Here is a 21,515-nt window from a genome sequence, read left to right as displayed (position 1 = left end):
CGCGGGCGCACGGTCCGCACGGCGTTTCCTTCCGGGGCGCGGCCCGCGCTGGCGCGTTTCGGTTCCGGGCCGGCGCTGCGGGCCCTTCCCACCCCCGGCAGGTGAGCCCGGTCCGGGGAGGGGCGGGCGGAGACGGCCCCGAGGAGAGCTCCGGGACGGCCCCAGGACGGCCCGGGGGGCACGGGGGGACGGGCGGGGCCGGGGCGCGGCCGCCGCCCCTCAGCGCGGCGGGGGGGAGCGCAGGGCGGGCCGGGCTGTGCCCCCGCTCGGGGGTCCGGGTGCCGCTGTCACGGCCATGGCGGGCCGAGGGGCAGCGCCGGGGACAGCGGCACCGAGAGCCCTGCAGCGCCGGGGGGGACACCGCCGGGGGTCGGGCCGGACGGGGAGTCGAGAGAAGTCCCGCTGGGATCTGGGAGGAGCCGAGTCGCGTTGGGTTTGGATATTGGGAAGGAATTCCTCCCTGTGAGGGTGGTGAGGCCCTGGCACAGGTTGCCCAGAGAAGCTGTGGCTGCCCCATCCCTGGGAGTGTCCAAGGCCAGGTTGGACGGGACTTGGAGCAACCTGGGCTAGTGGAAGGTGTCCCTGCCCATGGCAGGGGGTGGGACTGGATGGGCTTTAAAGTCCCTTCCAACCCAAACCATTCTGGTATTCTGGTATTCTAAGTTGTTTCTGGTGAGCAGTGACAGGACCCGAGGGAATGGCTGGAGCTGTGTCAGGGGAGGTTTAGGTTGGATCTGGGGAAAAAGTTCTTCCCCTAGAGGGTGGTTGGGCACTGCCCAGGCTCCCCAGGGCAGTGGGCACAGCCCCAAGGCTGCCAGAGCTCCAGGAGGGTTTGGATAATGCTCTGAGGGACAGGGGGAGATTGTTGGGGTGTCTGTGCAGGGCCAGGGGTTGGACTCGATAGTCCTTGTGGGTCCCTTCCAAATTCTGTGAAGTTGCCCAGTCGTGGTAGATCTGAGCCCAAAAGATGAGTTTTCAGTCCCTCTGTGCCTGGGGCGAGTGCCTGACAAGGGCCATTCACAGTGATCACCATCTGCTGTGGGGGATCTGCCTCTGCCTTTTCCCTGATGAAGTGAGAATTTCTGTTCTCAGGAGCTGCCTCACACAGGGAAAGGCATTTGCTGAGATAAGTAAAGGCCAAGTCCAAGCTGGTGACACTTCAGATTGCATTGAAAGCTGCTGAGTGTCCCAATGTGTGCCCTGTGCTGATGCTCAGCCCTGAGGGAAAGGTGTGTGCAGGTGATGGACTTCCCAGGGAAGACAGAAATTGGGATGTTATTGCTGAGGTGCAGAAGCTGATGAGAGACCCCCTACCTGGGGGCACAGAAATCGCCCTGACAGGGGAGTTTGAACCAAGCCCACAGATTCCCCCTCTCCAGCCTCTGAGGATGTTCCCCAAAGTGTATAAAACATAAAGTGCCTCATGAAATGCAGGTTCCCCCATTCTGAGTTGGGCAAAGCTCCAGAGGTCTTCTCCTCCTGCCATAAAGGGCTGATGGATTTTCCCTACTTTTGGAGCAGGAGCTCACAGATAATTTTTTTGGGCTCCCCTGGGAGCAGCTGCCCTCAGAGCAGGGCCATACCCAGCCAGTTGAGGTCTGATTGCTGTTTTTACCCTTCCCTTCCTGTACCTCCTGAGCTCAGCCTCTGCCACTGCCTCGTCTCCCTGGGTGCTTGTGGATTGTTTCACCATTGCCTTTGCTTCCCTGCCTCAAGGGAATGCTCTGGGGCTTATTGCTTTAGGAACAGGTGTTTTGGGAAGGTGGCAAACCAGGAATGACAAAGCCTGACATCCATGGCCATGCTCGAGAGCACACAATTCCTCCGTGCTTCATTTTTCCTTTCTTTTTTTACCCTCTCAAGGGGAAGGGGGCAACAAGCTTCCAAACCTTCTCACTACATCAGAAGGAAAAAGGAGAACAAGAAGGCAGTACCCCCAGTTCCTCCCCCCCTGCATGTAACTCACAGCGCTCCAGGTAAGACACTGGGGTTCCTGTTTCCCCTGGCTTTGTGTGTTTGAAGTGCTGCTCCCAGCACTGTGGAATTGTGCACTGTAGCTCCTTGGGTCTGAGGGGGTTTTATCTCCTAAAGATAGGGAAGAACATCAACCTGTTGGAGTGAGTCCAGAGGAGGGACACCAAGGTGATCAGAGGGCTGGAGCAGCTCTGCTGGGAAGAAAGGCTGGGAGAGTTGGGATTGTTCAGCCTGGAAGAGAGAAGGCTCTGACGTGACCTGATTGTGGCCTTCAGGGCCTGAAGGGAACTTACAGGAAAAATGGAGAGGGACTGTTTACAAGGACCTGAGTGACAGAACAAGGGGGAATGGCTTCCCACTGACAGAGGGCAGGGTTAGATGGGATATTGGGAAGAATTGGTGAGGCTCTGGCACAGGTTGCCCAGAGAAGCTGTGGAAGTGCCAAGGCCAGGTTGGACGGGGCTTGGAGCAACCTGGGCTAGTGGAAGGTGTCCCACCCATGGCAGGGGGTGGGATGAGATGGTCATTAAGGTCCCTTCCCACCCAAAGCATTCCACAATTCTGTGACAGGAGAACGTGAGAAGAAGCCTTAATTCTGGGATTCCTTGGAGTAGGCACTATCAGCCTCAGTATTCTCAGCCTGCCTGAAGTGGTATTTATACCTGCAGCACTCTGCTCAATCCTCACTTCAGGTGCCATCCAGCTTGGAAGCCGCTCACGCCATGAATGGGCTTTAACAAGCTTATTTACTTTCTTTTTTTGGGGGGGTGAGTTTACATCTAATTTTGGATCATTCCAAATTTTTACCATATATGGTCAGGGCTCCTTTTCAAACTGCCAAAATGCAGTGTGATGATGTGGTGGTGCATCCCCTCATCCCTGGCCCTGCTGGAAACACCTTGGAAGCTCCTGATAAGCCTTGACGGACCCGCTGAGCGGTGAAGTGTCCCCTGACTGCACCAGCTGGGCGGGGAGGTGCTCCCTGATCCTGCCAGGAGCTGCTGGGTGGTGCAGGTGGGAACAACCAGGAACATCCCAGCCAAGGTGGGGAACAAAGGATGAGCCGTTATCCTTGGGAGCCTCGGTAAACCATTGACCTGGATCGCCGTCCGGGCGGAACGGCACCGCTGGGGATTGCAGCCCGAGTGGAACAGTCCCGTTGTTACTGTGCTTTGGGAAAGAGCCCAGGACTTACGGACTTGGGATATGGCCAGGATGGGAAATTGGTGATGACCAAAGTCTGTGGCCTTGTGACCCTACAAACAGTGGTCCTGAGTGAGGCCCTTTGACTCTCCTGGGCCACACCTTTTTCTTTCACCCTCCCGTTATATATTTTCTGGCATGTGTCAGAAGTGTCACATATGATGGATATCTTGGGATTAACGACGCCCTTAAGATGTCTCGAGGTCAGATGTATGCCAGCCAGCTTTTCAGAAGTCTCAGGAGGATTTAGGTCCAGGTGTCTCCTTCCTGATTCCTGTTGTACGAAGGAGGCATAACAATATTACTTTCCCTTTTCAAAGTGCTTAGAAGGTACAAGTGCTGAGTATTTTAATCCATTATGCAATCAGCTGCCTATTTTTAGTACCTGAACCATTTTTTATGTTCTTTTTACAATGCAGGTGTGCTTTAATTGAGGCTGACAGAGCGAAGTTCTTTGGGCGCCGAAGCGCCAGTAGGGACTGGGGGTCTCTGAGGGGCTGGTTTAGCAGAACGCTGGTGCAGGGTGGTTTGCACAGCACGTAGAGAGCACAGAGCCCTGCCAGGTGTGGGGCAATTCAGTGGGGAGAGAGGTCTCTAAAAATCCCATGTGGCAGCAGGTAAAAAAGGTTCTAAATGCAAATGACAGGCTGGCTCTGCTAATGACGGTGTCTCTTCCCCCTTTTCCAGCGCAGTCGTGCACCTGCAACCGGGACAGCCATGGAGAAGAGCGGGAACATTCAGCTGGAGATTCCTGACTTCAGTAACTCTGTCCTGAGCCACCTGAACCAGCTGCGCATGCAGGGCCGACTGTGCGACATCGTGGTCAACGTGCAGGGCCAGGCATTCCGCGCGCACAAGGTGGTGCTGGCGGCCAGCTCGCCCTACTTCCGCGACCACATGTCCCTCAACGAGATGAGCACCGTGTCCATCTCTGTCATCAAGAACCCTTCTGTCTTCGAGCAGCTCCTCTCCTTCTGCTACACAGGCAGGATCTGCCTGCAGCTGGCCGACATCATCAGCTACCTAACAGCCGCCAGCTTCCTGCAGATGCAGCACATCATAGACAAGTGCACGCAGATCCTTGAGGGGATTCACTTCAAAATCAACGTTGCAGAGGTGGAGGCGGAGTTGAGCCAGACCAGGACGAAGCATCAGGAGAGACCGCCTGAGTCTCACCGGGTGACACCAACCCTGAACCGTTCCCTGAGCCCACACCACAACACCCCGAAGGGGAGCCGGCTGGGCCAGGTGAGCACAGTGCTGGACATCCGGGAGCTCAGCCCGCCCGAGGAGTCCACCAGCCCCCAGATCATTGAGCAGAGCTCGGATGTGGAAGGCAGGGAGCCCATCCTGCGGATTAACAGGGCGGGACAGTGGTACGTGGAGACGGGGATGGGAGAGCGCGGGGCCCGGAGCGACGACGACGTGCGGGTGCTGGGCGGAGTGCGCATCAAAACCGAGAACCTGGAGGAGTGGCTGGGGGCAGAGCACCAGCCCTCGGGAGAGGACGGGAGCAGCGCCGAGGAGGTCACGGCCATGGTGATCGACACCACGGGCCATGGAGCGCTGGGCCAGGACGCCTATGCCCTGGGCTCCTCCGGGGCCAAAGCGGTCAGGCCAACCAGCACTGAGATCGACAGGTGGGTTTCCTTTGACTCAGTTGCTGACCTTGGCTGTGCAATATTTTCACTTGGCTGGGTTGGTCTCTCTGGAACGTTTCCTCCTTCTGTTTCCTGTAACCATTTTAAGTGCTGAATGAGTTTTTTTCCTGGTGTAAAGAAGTGTGTCTGGTTTGGGTTATAGTATTTTGTCTGGGTTGTGATGAGAGCAGGATCTCCAGCTACAGGCCAGTTCTGTGCATAGGTTGGGATTTGTACCTCAGTGTTTCAGGTGAGGTGGGATTTTTCTTTAAAGAAGGTGTTCTGTGCAGCCTCAGTAGATACCAGGCTCAGCATGGGGATTAACAAGGTCAAATACAATATGTGTTACCCAAAGTGTCATTGCACTGATGCCTTCTGGCCTGAAAATCTGGGGATGGTTCTGGCTGAGAAACAAGCTGGGCACCATCTGTAAGTCAAGAGCAAATTTTGTCCCTGGTGCTTCAGGGCAGCAGTGGGCCCTGGGTTTACATCTTCTGGAGCAGCTGAAGTGGGGAGCCCAGTGGCCTCTACTGTTGGTTTGATTTATATGAGAGAGCAGAAAGCCTTTATGTGAAAATGAGTGGTGAAATCTGCTGCGTTTAGATTCTCCATCCATCTGCTTCCCCTCGGCTCGAGTATTTATTTTGTTGCCCTAAGCACGGCCCAGAGAGCGGATCTGATAAAGGGCAGGTCTGTTGGATTGGAGCGGGTTATATTTGCAGGGTGTCCCTTCACATCTGCCCCTCTTCTACCTCAGTTCCTCTGGTCCCAGAGAGGAACGGCTACCTGGAAGCAGTGAATATTCTGCCACTTGTTGCCTAATAAATCAATCAGTGGGAACAGTCTTGAGCTGGGCCTTGGGAGAGCAATGCTTTCTACTTCCTTAGCTCTTTTCCAGGGATCAGTTAGTCTCGAGCATCTCTTCTTCCACTGCACTCAGTATCCCGTGTTTCCCACCTGGAGTCCATCACATCCTTGTGTTTCACTCTGGGGAGCGGCAGGAGGGTGTGGGTGGTGGATGAGAGTGCCCTCAGAGAAATGGTTTCTGCTCCTGCTGTGCAGTTCCGGAGTCACCAGGCCTGTGTTGGTTTACTCCTGATAGCAACCTCAAAGCTCTCTGTCACTGAACTGGAAGCCAAATGACTCAGTTTTATTTTTCAGATGTTAAGACTGAACCCACATGCCAGTATGACTTGGTTTTTCCTTTATACTTGCACTGTTCCACCTCCTGTGTGTTAGCTGGTGAGATTGAAGAGATGCTGTACAGGTGCCTCCACTGCTCACCTGTTGTTCTAAACACTGTAGTGACCTGATGCCCATTAAAAAGTCCATTTACACTCTTCCCCCACCCCACAGATTTAGCCCTTCTGGCAGCATGGTTGCTGTGACTGAGCGGTACAGATCAAAAAGCGAGTCTCCCGGGCGGATGGATGAGCCCAAGCAGCCCAGTTCCCAGGTAGGCAGATCAAGAAGTTTGCAAGTGAATGTTGGCTCGGAGGTGAAGGGGGCTGTGTTGCGATGAAGCGTGTCATATTTTATATTTGCAAGCAGTACCACGTGTGAAACAAGGACCTTTTGCTATTGTGAAGGGTTTAGTTGCTCACACTGAGAACGTCTGCTGGCTGTGTACAATTTAAAACTGGTTGTGGTCGCTTGGGATTTTGGCCAGATACCTGGAAAACACAAGGAGTTTCTCTTGTTGTCTGAGGGCATAAATATCCACCTTCATTCTGGGCAGGCCACCAACTCCTGAGGAGAAATCCCATTTGCCTGCAGAGCTGGATCTGCCCTGAAACACTGGCAGCAAATGCCTGAGCTGAGGGGGGAGGTGTGGCTTGGCTTCTGTGGAAGACTGAGGGGTGACAGCAGCTGAACCTTTCCAAAAAGCCCTCCAGGCACTACACCCATAAACCTTTGAGGTGGAGAGTCAAAGGGCTGTGGATTTGTGCAGAGGTTTCTGTCTAATTCCCAAGGCACCGTGTTGCACGGCAGAATTTGCTATGTATAAAGGAGCTCTGAACTTTCTGCTTTCTTGGGCACAGTTTTGGGGTAGGAGGGAGAGAAATGCAGAAACGGGAGGGCAGTGGGGAGTGCAGCAAGGTGGGACAGTGGTAATACCTGTGCCTAATGATTTTGGTCTAGTTTTGTTGCATACAGTGAGTGTCACAGTGACACTGTAGTGCAAATGTGTCAGCCAACACAGTGCAGAAGGACTCTGTGAGCCTGACAGATAGGGAATGTGTCAATGTGTAAGCAAATGGCTTGGCTGAAGGCAGGTTGAGGAATTACCAGGCTGCTTTGCTCTTCAGTAAGACCAAGTGAAGCAACGGGGAAAAAAGTCATGATTGCTGTCTGCCGCCTCTGTAATACACTTCCATAAAACAACAGATACCTTTTTGTTCCTGTTTCTCCAAAGCTTTGTTTTGTGTCCTTAGAAGACATTGAGAAAATTTCAGGTCAAACTCACCCTCCAGGGGCAATGTGACATACAAAGCAATTCTAGCTCTTCCTACGGAAAAGCTGCTCTTATTTCTGCATTGTGACATGGCCTCAAATATAAAACCTGAGGCTTTACACACATGGGGAGGTCTCATCACCCTCCACTCTCCTGGCATTGCCATATCCATACTAAAAGAGCCTGCCTGTGATCCCTGCCCAGTGGCAGCGGCAGAGAGTGGAAAGGAAGTACAAGAGCTCTGTGCATGCCCTTGAGTCCTGAGCAGCTTCCCTGTGCCTGCATGGCCGGATTCAGCAGCACCTGGCACCTGTACAGTGCTGCTCACACAGCCCTGGCCGCCAGAGGAGGGGTCCTCCTGCTGTTACACGTTCTCTGTGCTTGGCACTGCTGGGAAGCAGCCTTGGGAGAGCAATCCCCCAGCACGGAGCATTCCGGAGTCGGTCTGTTTGTGCTCCATCGGAAGACAATGGCCAGAAGTGTCTGTCGTGGTTCAGGGTTGCCCTTGGCTGTTTGTCTGTGTGGCTTTGGAGAACACAGAGGAGCCAGCGAGTCCTTGCTGTGTGAGCCGGGCTAGGGGCTGGGCTGGGTCACACAGCCAGGCAGGCAAAAGTGACTCCTTATAATAAAACGAGCCCTGAGTGACACCTGAATAGATACCTCAGTGAGGTGTGAAGTGACACCTCAAGGGTTCAAAGTACCATTTGTCGTTTGTTCCACCTTTGTTTTAAAAAGCAAGCTCATCAATTGGCTTCCTGTTTTTAACCTTTAGTAAGTAAAACAGAAGGTGGCATACAGTATTTTAATAAAACTGGCCCAGATTTTTAAAAAAGTAACAAGTATTGACACACGTGACCCACAACTCCATTGGTGGCCAAGCATGCTCGTGACAAGGACTGTCTTTTGTTCCCCAGATCCAGGGAATGACTTGGCAGAGGGGGCCTCTGTAGCAGTGGTTTCTAATTGATTGCTCGTTTGTCTTCAGCCCCAAGGCCCCAGTTAAGCACTTAAATATGTGCTTGAGGTTGCAGACATTAGTGCTGCTGATTTTGAGGTTTGGCACGAGCTTTACTGGCTGGACTGGGGCCTGATCTTCTTCTCTGCAGTTTGTTTTAGGCTGCTTGTTATTTAAATCTGCTGTTTCCTTGGCAGGGGGAGGAATCAGCCATGCTTGGAGTGAGTGGTTATGTGGAGTATCTGCGGGAGCAGGAGGTTTCCGAGCGCTGGTTCCGGTACAACCCGCGGCTCACGTGTATTTACTGCGCCAAATCCTTCAACCAGAAGGGCAGCCTGGACCGGCACATGCGGCTCCACATGGGCATCACCCCCTTTGTGTGCCGCATGTGTGGGAAGAAGTACACCCGCAAGGATCAGCTGGAATATCACATCCGCAAGCACACGGGCAACAAGCCCTTCCACTGCCACGTCTGCGGCAAAAGCTTCCCTTTCCAGGCCATCCTCAACCAGCACTTTCGCAAGAACCACCCCGGCTGTTTGCCCCTGGAGGGGCCCCACAGCATCTCCCCCGAGACCACAGTCACGTCCCGGGGGCAGGCGGAGGAGGAGTCCCCTCCGCAGGAGGAGGCTGTGGCTGTGGGGGAGACGGCACAGGGATCTGTGTCCACCACTGGGCCGGATTGAAACACAACTGCGGAGTCCGGGGAGAAAGGACCGTCTTCCCTTTCTTGGCTCTCCAGAGTCAGCACCAACCTGGCAGGCTGGTACTGTAATTAGTGCAATGCCACCACTGGACAGAAAGAAGCTCCCAAGATGTTGCCAAAATAGAAAAATCTCTTCTCTCTCTCTCTCTCTCTCTCTCTCTCTCTCTCTCTCTCTCTCTCTCTCTCTCTCTCACACACACACACCCACACACACACACGGAGTGTTAAACGTTTTTCTCCCTCATTCCTCCTCCTCTTGGAGAAAAACAGAACAACTGTGTCAATCAACTTCTTATTCAGGGATCGACAGGATTTTAAATTTTTTTACTGTTCCGTAGTGACCTGGGACAAGCAGTCATTTGTATTTCTGGACAGCCCTGTGGCCCAGCAGCCAGGCCCTGCCGGCGGTGCCGGTGGCAGCCCCGCGGCCCCACAGAGCCATATCCGCTGGTCCCGCTCGAGGGGAGAGCAGGGGCAAGGGCCCATTGCCTTTCTCCCTTGCCCAGGTAGAAAACAAAAAGACTGTCCTGGTGGAGCCTGCCTTGCCCGAGTGTATTTATCCCTGTCTTATTTTCTGTGTGTTTCTTTACATTTTTGTTTAAGCTGTTACTTTAGGGCTTTTGGCCTTGCCCGTTCCAGGCGCACGGCCTCAGCACCCCTTGTTAAAGCAGGCATGGCTCCAAGGCAGTATTCCACAGGTCAGCGAGATGTGAAGGAAGCACTTGGGCTACTGAGAGTGGGATTTAGCAGTTGTGAAGTTCGTGTGAGACGCTGATGCCTTGGGAGAAGGGCTGGAGGGGTCTTCCAGAGGAGGTTGTCTGCTGGTGCGACCGGAGAGCTCAGAGCTCTCCGATGTCCCGGCCAGAGCGCTGCCGTGCTCCAGGGGTTGCCAAGGGTTAGGCACAGATTTTCTGGAGTGGCTGAATTCCGGAGTTAGAGGCTGGCTACCAAAGTCCTCCTTCGCCCCTGCTCCCCCCTCGACACGCACTTATCTTTTATAACAGCAATATGTGATACAGAAATACTGCAATGCTGTCGTCCCAGCCAAGCAATCATGGGTGGTTGCTTTTAAACCTGTTTCTACAAACTACTTTGATAACTTTTTTAATCAATGAAATGCAAAAAGAAAAGAAAACTCTACCTTATTTCCTTGTAGAAGTTCAGGAGACTTAAAAGTGAATGGTTCCTAGAGCAATCACAACTCTGTCCCCTTGCATGGACTTCAAGATTTTTGTATTCTGAGCAGCTCTGATGTTTAGAGCAAGTTTAGCAAACCTGGAGAGATGTGCCTGCGTGTGTATTGTAGGTGTTTGCACGGGCTTACGTGGTTCATAACCGGAACAGCATGGGACAGGTAGATAAGTGCAAATATTCTGACATCTTTTGAAGAAGTCTTTTAAAAAAAATATGCAATATTTTAAGAGTTTTCTCTGGTTCTGATGCCAAGTTGTCCATGACAGAGGGGGGAAATGAACGACAGGTTGCGTGGATCGGGTCTGGTGAAGGAGTTCTCTTGAGGATGTAAGATAAAGGAAGGGTGAAGTTCTGATCCTTAAGGCGATGGGAGGAACAAAGAGACATTTGAAAAGAAATACACTTCATCTTGCTTCAGCTAGAAAGCTGGGTGAGTGGTTGGAACAGGGGCTTGGTGGGCAGGAGACTGACCACGTGACAGCAAAGCTTGACCTGCAGTCAGACTGCACAGTTTTGGGCACATGGAAACATCTCCAGCCTTTGCTTTCCCCACTTTCAAATTGGGACTCAGGATCATTTTCATGCCCCTTTAGAGGGAAGAATTTGGGGAAGGGTGATGTATTCTTGCCTCACTTTACAGATCATTTTTATAGGTTAGGGGTCTCACTGTTCCTCCCATCTCTCTCTCAAAAAGAGACGTGGCTCTAACGTGTTTTTGTGTGTGGGAAGGGCTTGGTGCCAGGATCATATGTAACAGGGAAGTGCTCCTAAGAGAGGAACCTTTGCAGGTGTCCTGAGCCAGGCACCTGCAAAGCACCATTTCATTGACCATTTCAAACAGGAAAGCTGATATTTCACCTCCGTTTTCCTTCTGTCCCTTCCTCCTCTCCTGTCAAGTGCATCATCACACGGGGAGTGATTTGGCCACCCGAGGGACCAGCCCCGTTGGGTTTCCTGGTGAAGGTCAAGCAGGATGGTACCCAAACAGTGAGGTTGCAGTGGCAGAAGATGAGGTGAGAGGGTGGCCAAGGTAGGTTTCGTTGCAATCGAGGTGTGGGGAGGAGTGGAGATGTGCTGCTTTAGTCATAGCTTTTGAAGTTACCAAAAATGAAAAAAAAAAAAGAGTTAAAGACTTTGAAATCCTATCCTGTTCACACTAGAGAGCATCAAAAGTTACTTTTAGTTGCTTAAAAGATTTTTAAGTGTTTTAAAATAGAAATTTTAAAAGAATACTACCAAACTATAAAAACATAAAATTATTTATATACATATATTATATATAAATATAGTGGGAAAGTTTCCCTGCTAAGCTTGCTGTGAAGAGAAGGGTGAAGGTGCAGTAACTGCTACACAAGCAACATTTTTCTGAGACAGATGGCAACCGTAGTGAAGAAGGGCTGACATAAAATGGTGACTGCCTTTATTCCCATGGCATAGCTGTGAGTTTCTTGAGCAGGTTTGTGTTTTACTGTATTGATACTGTGAACGGAGGAGCATCCGGACAGCCCAGGGTGCCAACGGTGTGCCCTGTTTGCTGATTCACTACTTTAATTGGCCTGGTGAAAACCATGAAACTGGTCCTTCATATCCTACTAGGCTGAAAAACAAAGCTTGTGAAAGGTTTTTATTTTTTTTTCCTCCTTTATGTTTGCTTTTGGTTTTGGTTTGGTTTGGTTTTTTGTTTGTTGTTTTTTTTTTAGTGCAGAGGTTGCCACTGTATAAATGATCATTTCTGATTGCATGCAAAAGAGCCAATTCTTGCCCAGGCCTCACTGAGGTGAAGTTTATAGCTTGTAGCTAGAGTCAGTATAAGGTATGGTAGTGGGAATCATTTTAATATTATTTCTGTACATTTAATGGATGTGTATGTATGTGTGGGAGTCACGGTGTCTCTAATACGTCTTGAACATTGCTGAAAGCAGTTCAGGCCCGTCCACACTGGACGGCGGAACCAGTTCCGAAGGAATCGTTATTGAACATTTCTTTCAGTGCTTGACCTTCTCGGTGCAGATAAGGGCAAGATTTGAGGAAAAAGGGGTTGGAGGTCATGTATGGTATGGAAAAACCTCATGTGAATTTCCTGGCAGTGGTGTAGCTACTCAAGAGGTGCTTTCCCAGCAGAATGCTGCCGTGTTCCGTTGCCTCTCCACTGGCACGGCTCTTCACAGTTGCACCGAAGCTGTGGAGAATCAGATGCCAACTCTTCAAGTGCAAATGCTTCTGTGATGGGTTGAGGCACAGCTTTGCATTCCCACGTCTAGCTGCAGCTTTTCCTGCCAAAACTGTGATTTCAACTGTGATTTAAGGAGGATGTGAAGAGAACTCTGTCATGTTTTAATACCTCTGTACATAACATTTCTGTCCGCTTCAGAGTTAGGGCTGACTAACCCGTTTGTTTGCTTGCCTCAGGCAACAGGGAGAACACACTCTGGTTTCACAGTTTGTTTTCTCGGAGAGGAAACACGTTTCTTAGTTCTTTGCTGCCAAGGAACTCACCTCCCAAATGTGAAGAGTTGTGGTTATCTCCTTAAGCCTGCAGCAAGCCCTGGTGCCAAGTCACAGCCGAGTGACGTGACGGTTGCCGTGGCTGTTCCTGCTGCTGCCAGGTTCCCTGTGAATAGCTGTGAAAATAACCAGAATTGTGTTATACTGTGCTGCTGCTTTGGGAAAAAGCTAAACCTCTTCCTCTCAGAAGGATGACCAATGGGAAACTGGGAAAGGGAGAAAGGAGAAGGTCTTTTTGCTCTCTTGCAATGGGAGTGTGTGGAAACAAATTGGTTTTTGTATTTCCAGCAGCTAGAGAGGGATGAATGAGAGGCTTTATGGAATGTGAATTTGTAACAGGAGGCTGAGAACATGCTTAGAGCCACTTAGTAAGATGCAGAGCTGTCAGCCCAGTGAGAGCCAGAGCAGCCAATGCAGATGGGCAGTTCCTGGCTTATCGTCCCAGCACTGCCCACCATCAGGTCAGTCCTTGGACTTACCGACACCTTCTCCACAATGTTCTCAAGCTGTGACCTGTATAATTCAACTTTCAGAAGTTTGTGTGCCTGAAGAAGGGCAGGAGGAACAGAAAGCTGCTGTTCCCATTTGACAGCTATCCAGAGCTGGAATAGCACTGGGAACAAGCTGTGGCCTGGCTGAAAGGCATTGTGGGGCTGGCTCAGCAGGGAGGGCACAGAGCCAGGAGTTCAGCCCTCCGTGGGATCAGAGTTGAAATAAATGGACAGGACAGCTCTCCCTGCTTCTCCTGCTCGCTGGCTGTTTCCGTTCCACATCTCTGCGGTGGGAACATCACTTAACATGCTCCTTTCAGCCAGTGATTCCAGGCCTGGTCTTGGAGCTGGGTCCTTCTGTGCCTTTGGGTGATTCAACCCTAAGGAGGCCTTGGCAAGAGCAGAGTTGCAGCTTTTATTTGCTTCTGACTTCATCTCTCCTGCAGAACCCAAGGTATAAATAGGAAGACAACTGCAAAGGTTGGGGTGGAAGGTGGCTTGGGAGGTACACAGGGTCATGTTGAGGACCAACAAAGATAGCACTTAAAATGATGTAAACTTTATCAAACTCTCGTCTTTGATCTGTGACATGCCTGCCAATTTAGCTGTGCCAGCATCCAGGTGTTTCTGCAGATTAGTGACACCAAATGCTGTTCTTGCTCTGCTGGAAATATTTTGGGGATGGGAGTAGTCCCTGCTCATGGCAAGGGGGTTGGACTAGATGACCTCTAAAGGTCCCTTCCAGCCCAAACCATTCAGTAAGTCAAGGAGCTGTAATTCAGGAGACTTTTTGGGCTCTCAGTTTTCCCTGAAAGCTGAGCCTGTGACCAAGACTGCAGTTGGAAGGTCTGGGATCTGCTGATGTAGCCGAGTCTTTACTCCTGCCATGAGATGAGAGCCATGCACAGAGCTCTGACATCTGCAGTGGAAGGGCCTAAAGAGGAGCTCAGCATCCTTAATTTGGTCATTGTCATTCAAGGGATATTTTAATATAAAATACATACATACACATATATGTACATTTATATATATATATTTGTAACCAAATAAAAGCTAGATCTATGCAAACACTACTGGCTGCTGCTTGAAACTAAAGTCTAACAGAACATTTTGGAATAGAGTAGGCTTGGAGGAGACTTGCTGTGATTTGTTTGTTTTCCTTTTTTTAATAAAGTGCAGCAGACCAACGTTTTGCTGCAGTTAGTCTTACTAGAAATTTAGGTTATTCCTAACCTGGAACTCGCTCAAGTGGGTTATAAAATTATCTGAAGAGTCCGACCATCTCTAAAATATTTCCATCTGCTGAAAGGCTTTGGCTTGGCAAACATAGGGAAACACAGAGGCTGGGACTAGGAGATACTAAAGGTGACGCTTGGGCTGATAGAAGTAGCATCAAGAAAGGACTTGGGAGCATTTTCTTTTGAATGTAGGATTGAGTTGACTTCTAGGAATCTTCCTACTTGGGAAAGCATCCATTGCTGAGGTGGAGGCAGAGATCAGAGCATCCTTGGGATGAATTCTGGTTTTGATGGAGATCTTCCTGCTGAATCTGATTGTTCCAGAGTTTAGTCTGCTGGGAGAAACTTCATGTGGTTTCTTTGTGTCAGATCCGATCTTTGCTTTTAGGATTAACTGCAATATATCTCTAACCTTCAGTGACCTTTGGCTTTTTATTCCTGGGACTGTAGAAAATTCAGGTTTCCCATAACATTATCCTCATCCCAACTGTGAACAAGTTACTACTGCTTCTTATAATTTATTGTCTTTCTGTTCCTGAACGTCTGTGTGATCCAGCTGGTCGCCAGCACCACCTTCCAGTGCTTCATTAGCTTTTATGCACAGGGAATTGTTGCAATGGATAAGTTGACCACGCTAGTTGGAAGAGTAGAAGCCTTTGGAGAATGACTTTTGCTTCCTCTAGCTGTCATTAGGGAGTGCACACACACATACTGTATATACATATATATATATATATACACATATATAAAGTGTTTCAGTATAAACTCATTTAGCATTATTCTTATTTAATTTATATTTTAATCCAGTTGTAAACCAAAGTATTACAGCTTGTGGGAAGACGTGTCTCGGAAATAGGAGGAACCTTAGGAGGTTGGAACTCTGAAAGGTTTTTGTTGATGAAAACATGGATATGAATAAGACTTAAGAACCTGTGCTGCTGAATCCTAGGGATTTGCAGCCTTGGAAGGATTTGAGACTTGCTGGGTAAAGTTGGATGGTGGAGCCTTCTGAAGGTGTTTTTCATGGTCCTTAATGGTTTTGTAGGAAAACAAGTATGTCCTGGCAAGACTAGAAATAAAAAGGGAGAAGGCAGAAAATCAGTGTGGTCTGGCACAACGGGGGGCTGGAGAGAAGAAGCCACAAAACCAGTCACTGATGCATTTAGTGTCTAATTGAAAGTTTTAGAAAATGAGCCATTGCTATTTACTGATGTCTAGAGGTGGTTGGGGGTTGTTTTAGTAACTTCTGTGGAGGTGCATGCTCTGCTCTCACCAATGGGAAGAAATTATGGGTTCAATGATAAAATCATGCTGATTTTTCTGTGCCAAGGAGTAATTGCCTTCCCGAGGAATGAGCAAGCGCTAAGAACAAATTCAGCTCTAACAATCTCCCCACAGCCTTGGCAGCAGCTCTTGCTTCCTCTAGGGAGGAGGGAGACAGTTGAAATAAGAGGGTTCATCTGGTGTCAGCCCTGTCTGGAGCTGGTGGCGCTAGAACCCACCTGGGTTGGGTAGAATAGGTGAAACAGCAGCAAAGCATCACTGGGAAAAGAGGAGTGCATGCGTCTGGCACGCCCTGGATGTCATGGACAGGGAAATGCCAGGTTTGGAACCTGCTCGTGGGCAGGAGCATTCAGGAAACCCTGTGCAAAGATCCCTATCCTGGAGATGAGAGCTGAACAGCACCAGTGTTCTCCATCCTGGAGTGTGAATGGTAACGAAGGAAGGCGAGTCCCCAGGGGGGCAGAGTCCCCAGGGGGTTCCTTCCATCAGAAGGAACTGAAGGATGGGAGGTGCAGACTGGGAAGGGCAGTGCCAGACAGATTTCAAAGTGCCATTTTTTGAGTGTTGGGTTTTCTAGCATGTGTTGCAGACCGGAGTTTGCTTTTGTGTCAGTGCTCTCCCCTTTACCTGTGTCACTGCTCCTGTTTAAACTCCGCAGAGAAGACAGAGCCAAACCCTTCTCAGAGGCACACGGTGCAAGGAGGAGTAGCAGTAGGTGGAAGTTTATACAAAGGAGCATAAGGTTAGGTATTACAAGGTATTTTTTTCACCATGAGAACAGCCAAACAGCATTGAATCAGGTTGTCCAGAGAGGCTGGGAAATCCCCATCCTGGGATAGTGCAGCCTCCAGGTTCCTGTTTCCATTAGACTACACCAAGCTGTGTTTTTGTTACCTTCTTGGGTTTTTTTTAGTATTATAATGTACAAATGGGCAGCTTTAATGGGCTTCCTAGTTCATATCAGTTAAGCTTTTGAAACATATTCAGGTATCTTTTAAATACTGCTGTGTAAGTTGTTTAATCTGACATATTCTGATTTATTATTTTACTGCAGTTACCTAAAGCAGTACTTAAAAAAAAAATCAGTGCATTAATTTTTTGCAGACTGTCAGCTGTGTTAAGCCTCCAGCTTAGTTTTTATTAATGTATTTAACCCCCTCTCCCTCAGATCTATGGTGAAATGCCTACATTATTTTTATATTGCAGTGAGGCTTATTTATTAAAACCTTCCCACTACCTTTGAAGTCAGACCCAGTACCATTGGCTATGAAACTGTGAAACTAATGAGAAATGAAAAATGAAGCTGGATGAGTTAGTTTTATTGCTGGTCATAAAATACAGAAAGCAGCAGTATAAAGGATAAAATACAATTGGAATTAGTTACTCAAATCATAGAATCACAGAATGGTTTAGGTTGGAAGGGACCTTAAAGCTCATCTCGTTCCAACCCCCCTGCCATGGGCAGGGACACCTTCCACTAGAATTCCAAGAGAAATTACTGAGTCTGGGGTGGGGGAAAGAATCACAAAACTATGTCTGAGAAACAAATTTTAACCTGATGATGTCACTTCACTGGTTCTCTGTTTGGTCAAGTGTAAAAGCTGTTTCTTGAGACGAGGAGGTTCCCCGGGGTCCGCTCATTCGCCTATGTGTCTTGGGCATTGGTTTGATACGGGGGTTTGTGCTCCCTGGTATTATTTTCTGAGAGTTTACGTGTCTAAGGAAACTCTCTGGATTACTGTGAAGCTTTTCCTTAAGCCTCCTTGCACGTGCATTGGTAACTGAACACAAGTCTTGGCTGCAAGAGGTGGGAGGCAGGTGGGAGGTGCCGTTCCGCGGTGGGCACCAAGGAGGGGGGCACGGTGCAGTTCTCCTGCTGGCAGATGGGATTTGGCAAGGGGAGTGAAGACCCGGCCCCACTGTGGCTGTGCCCAGCCCAGGGGGGTCTTTCAGTTGGCTGCACCCCTGCCAGGGTCAAGGTGAGGTTGGTTTGTGGGGGCTGTTTGCAGGGCAGCCTGGATCTCCTCTGCTGCAGACGCAGGCAGTGATGGTGTAGGTGGCCTGCAGGTACTTTTCTCACGTGTTAGAAGGTCTCCTAAGCCGGGGCTGTGTTGCTGAGGAAGCAGCCCAGGTGGAGTGTGGGTGAATTTGTCATACCCTTTGCTTCGGACTAACTGCCTGGGTTAGTCTGAAGGCGCTGAGGCGCTGGCCTGGGTCGAAAGCTGACCTCAGGCAGCTTTCCCAGGGTGGGGACTGTGAGGGATATCGTGCAGGGAGGGGGGAGTGTTGTCGTCCCAATAACACATTTGTTCTGTGTCCCTGTCTGTAACATTGCTGACAGTCAGGACAGGCCAAGGGCTGCGAGAGCAATCCTTGGGGGCACAGCGGGGACTGTTTTGAATAAGCTCTTTTAGAAGCTGAGTTAGGAGGAGAACACGAAGCTGTGCGTTCTTGCAGGAACGTACCCCTCACCTCGTGCCCCACGCTTGCAGGGAGGGTTAGGGAAGGATGAGAAGACTGGATCAGAGGGTAGTTAATGAAAATAGAAGCAAGATATTCAAAGTACTGCTTTAGTCTGAAAAGGGAAGAGAACCAATGCAGTTTTCCCAGGCATATTCCTAGTGTGTTAAACACTACCTGGAGCTCTCACGAGCTGTGTCCCTGTTGTCCCCCAGAGCTCCCCTCCTTTCCCTGGTGTCACCTCACTTTCCCTGTACAACACTGTGAATATGATACCAGTAGCTCTTTGTAACGTTTCCATTAAAAGTGCCCGGAGCAGGAAACGCTGTCCTGCTGTGGGAGCACAGGCTGTGACCCCCCCCCCAAACAGGGCACGGAGGGTTGAGCCCTTCCCTGCGGAGCGGCGGGAGAGGATTGTAGGAGTTCACGAGGGAAGTGGCTTTGTATAGCAATTTGCTAATCAAATTTGATTTCGTAACAAACTAAACTGACAATCAACTCCTAAAATATAAAAGCCTCTTAGAGGGAATAGTCAAGTGTATCTTCACCAGAAAGATTTAACTGGGATAACTTAGTAAAGAGCACAGGATTTTTTCCTTTTTTTTTCTTTTTTTTTTAAGCAATCACTCCAGAAATGGAAGCAGCAGATTCACAGGACAATAACTACCTCTCTCTCTCGGAGTGCTGAGGTTACCACACTACACACTCGAGCAGCAAAGCTTTCACTTCAAAGAGATTTGTTTTCCTTACCTCTGTGTTTCAGAAATGCAGGTCTGCTCTGTAAAGTGACTCTATGAAAATGGCATCTGGCAGGAGCAGCGGGAGCCCCTCGGAGTCCAGAGTCCCTCTTGGCCTCCAGTTCCTTGCAGTGACCTTTGCAGGTTGGCTCTGGGGGTGTGACAGTTCAGGAGGGCTTCGTAACCTCCCCGGGTGCTGCACAGCAGTGAACTGTCCCGTGGGCTCGGCATCCTGCACTGGGAAATTAGTCAGTGGTGGGAAAGGTAAGAGGAGAATCCATCTCCCTCTTGCCTCCAAGGGAGCAGGCAGCATTAAAAAAAAAGCAATAAGATAAAAATACAAACACTTTTATATGTCGTTCATTAGTCAGCAGATCTGACTCTGCAAATTTATATATATATATATATATATACACAAACACATGCAGAGAGCAGATCTCTTGTGTGAAAAGGTGCCATTTTTTTCTAACCAGAGTCCCTTTCCAAACTAGAACAGCACTTTAAATAGGTTCCTCTTTAAAAAAATAAAAAAAAATAAAAAAAAAAAGAAAATCCTTTACTGCAGCAATGCACTTTAACTGGTCAGACGAGTACAGCTGTGGCTGGCCTGGGACACAGCTGGATGGGCAGGCGGCTCCTGGGCAGCCAGAGCCCGGGGGGAGCCAAGTTGCCAGACCCTGGGGTGCCCCCGGCAGCCCAAAAGCCACGGCAGCTCTACCTCGGGAGTCCCGCGGGCTGGGGCAGCCCTGCAGGGATGGGCCCGGCCCCCCGGGGCAGCCCCGCCCGGCCGAGCACTGACAGGGCTGGGCCCCGGGGGGGCTTTGTCATCGGTCCAGAGAACCCACCCTTGCCTCTAAAGCAGATTTAAATCCCGTTTTTAACAGGTCAGAAGTTGCACCCAGTTACAACCCAGCTGAGCTCAGCTGCACAGCAGAGCCAGAGGAAGTTGTTACTGGGGCTGTGGGGTTTTTCCATAACTTGGATATGGAGCCCTTGTCAGTTCAGTATTCTATTTTTTTTTTTAAATGCAAGTTTGTGTCTCCCACATTGATTCTGCTCTGAGCTGGTTTGCAGAGTAACCCTTTGTAACAGAAACTGTGCTGTCGCCTTCAACTGTTGGCCTATAAATCAAACCTTTTAGGACAGGTGTCCTAACACTCAAGACTTACTTTCACAGTTAAGAAATTTCCTGCTGTACTAATTATTCTCTTTTTTTTTATTTTATTTTTGGTTGTAATCCTTATTTCGAAAAGAAAAAGTCAGTGTTCAGACTAGTCTGCAGTAGGTGGAAGAGTGAGCCTGCTGTGTGTAACTTGTGGATATCAGACTGTTCTTCAGTGATTTTCCAAGCTGTTCCCAAGCTGGTCCTCCAGCATCACTTCCCTTTTCCTCTTCCAGCAGGTGTTGGCAGACCGTGGCCAATGGCAAACAGGGACAGCCAGGGCTGCTGGAGAGGGGTGGGCAGGGGTGGCAGAGGGGAACCAGAGTTGGGGAAGGGGGAAATAAAACCAAGGTAGAGGGACTGTACAATTGCATTGAAAGCAGTTTAGCAAAAAGCGCTCTCGTCGGACAGCTTTAAGAACAATGTGAATGAAAACTTAGCAACTTGGGTAGGAATCTTGGAAAATTCTATAAATGTATACTTGAAATTCTGTTTGTATTAAAAAAAATAAATTGCATTTTCTTCTTTCTTTTAACACTGTGTAAAAGAACATTATGCATGTGAGTGGTTTGAGAATTAAATGGTTTAATACTCAGATCCTTGTCTGTGTCGTGGAGCTGACTGGTGTGACCCAGTGTGGGTTTTCTCAGCCATGGTGGGAGATCCTGGTCCCTGCTGTGGGCAGCACTGCACTGCCCAGTTTGGGAAAGGTTGGGCAGTGCCAGGCTGCTGTTCCTGGCACTTGAGATGGCTTCTGTCCTGTCTGGGATGAGCTTTGTCTCACCACTCAGCAGGCTCAGCCCATTCCGGTCTCACCAGGTGGAACAGGCACAATGCCCTTGCTGCAGGCCAGTCTCTGGCTGTTTTCCCAGCTGCCAAAGGCAGGGGAAACACTGTGGTTCAGTGCCATGCTAGAGATCCCCAAGCACTGCCTCAGCCCTCCTCCTTCACCAGCCTCCACCTCCACAGCCTGGAGCACAACTGAAGAAGGCAGAGGTTGCAGGGTTGTGTTCTCTCAACGAGGTGAGCAGGCAAAAGATGGGATCCAGCAAGAAAAGCCACAGTGGTGACTGCCCAAGGAGGGCAGGGAGGGGAAGAGCTGCTTTCTGAGCCCTTAGTTATTTCCAAAATGCTCCCCCCTTTTCTCCCAGGGCCCCAGACATCTGTGACACTCTCAGCTTCTTCCCAAGGTGTTACTCCAGGCAGGCAGGTGAGCCCAGAAAGGACGGTGCCTTGCGGGGGTGCAGGGGTTGCTACAGCTGGAGGAGGTGGCTCTCTGTGTCCAAACACATGTGCCACTCACAGATGCTCAAACTTTCCTCCTGGGAGCAGGAGAGTGAGTCCTGCAAACCCCTATGGCTACCAAAACCAGAGACCCAGTCACCAAATCCCTGTCATGGCAGCTCTGAGTTAACTGCAGCACGGTTTGGCTGCTGTGGCCATTGCTGCTTAGAGAAGCCTTTGCAGAGGTGGGTGTTTCACTGCTCCTACCAAATCCAGCCTAAAGGGCC

General features: G+C 49.9%; 1 protein-coding gene across 2 annotated transcripts; it reads left to right on the top strand.

The window, feature by feature from the left end:
• Positions 1-854: 854 nt before the first annotated feature.
• Positions 855-20,601, top strand: ZBTB37 (zinc finger and BTB domain containing 37). 2 transcript variants are annotated; one of them, XM_039380084.1, is made up of 4 exons: positions 855-1,976; positions 3,870-4,817; positions 6,174-6,273; positions 8,425-20,601. In XM_039380084.1, exons 1-4 carry the CDS (start codon positions 1,777-1,779, stop codon positions 8,911-8,913), a joined length of 1,737 nt encoding a protein of 578 aa, XP_039236018.1. In that variant the 5' UTR covers positions 855-1,776; the 3' UTR covers positions 8,914-20,601. The 2 variants fall into 2 exon arrangements, with proteins under 2 accessions (XP_039236018.1, XP_027579295.1); XM_027723494.2 differs by having other exon boundaries at positions 1,888-1,976; positions 3,865-4,817.
• Positions 20,602-21,515: the final 914 nt, after the last annotated feature.

The sequence above is a fragment of the Pipra filicauda genome, unplaced genomic scaffold, assembly GCF_003945595.2.
Source record: "Pipra filicauda isolate LSUMZ 115617 unplaced genomic scaffold, ASM394559v2 scaffold185_size1782982_pilon, whole genome shotgun sequence".
Classification (NCBI taxonomy): domain Eukaryota; kingdom Metazoa; phylum Chordata; class Aves; order Passeriformes; family Pipridae; genus Pipra; species Pipra filicauda.
The sequence above is the reverse complement of the archived record's forward strand: the minus strand, read 5'-3'. Positions and strand labels throughout refer to the sequence as shown.

Coding starts and splice junctions, on each gene's coding strand:
- ZBTB37 (XM_039380084.1), top strand. CDS start 1,777: ATGACAAAGCCTGACATCCATGGCCATGCTCGAGAGCACACAATTCCT. Junction 1,977..3,869: donor TGTAACTCACAGCGCTCCAG/GTAAGACACTGG, acceptor TTTCCAGCGCAG/TCGTGCACCTGCAACCGGGA. Junction 6,274..8,424: donor CCAAGCAGCCCAGTTCCCAG/GTAGGCAGATCA, acceptor TTTCCTTGGCAG/GGGGAGGAATCAGCCATGCT.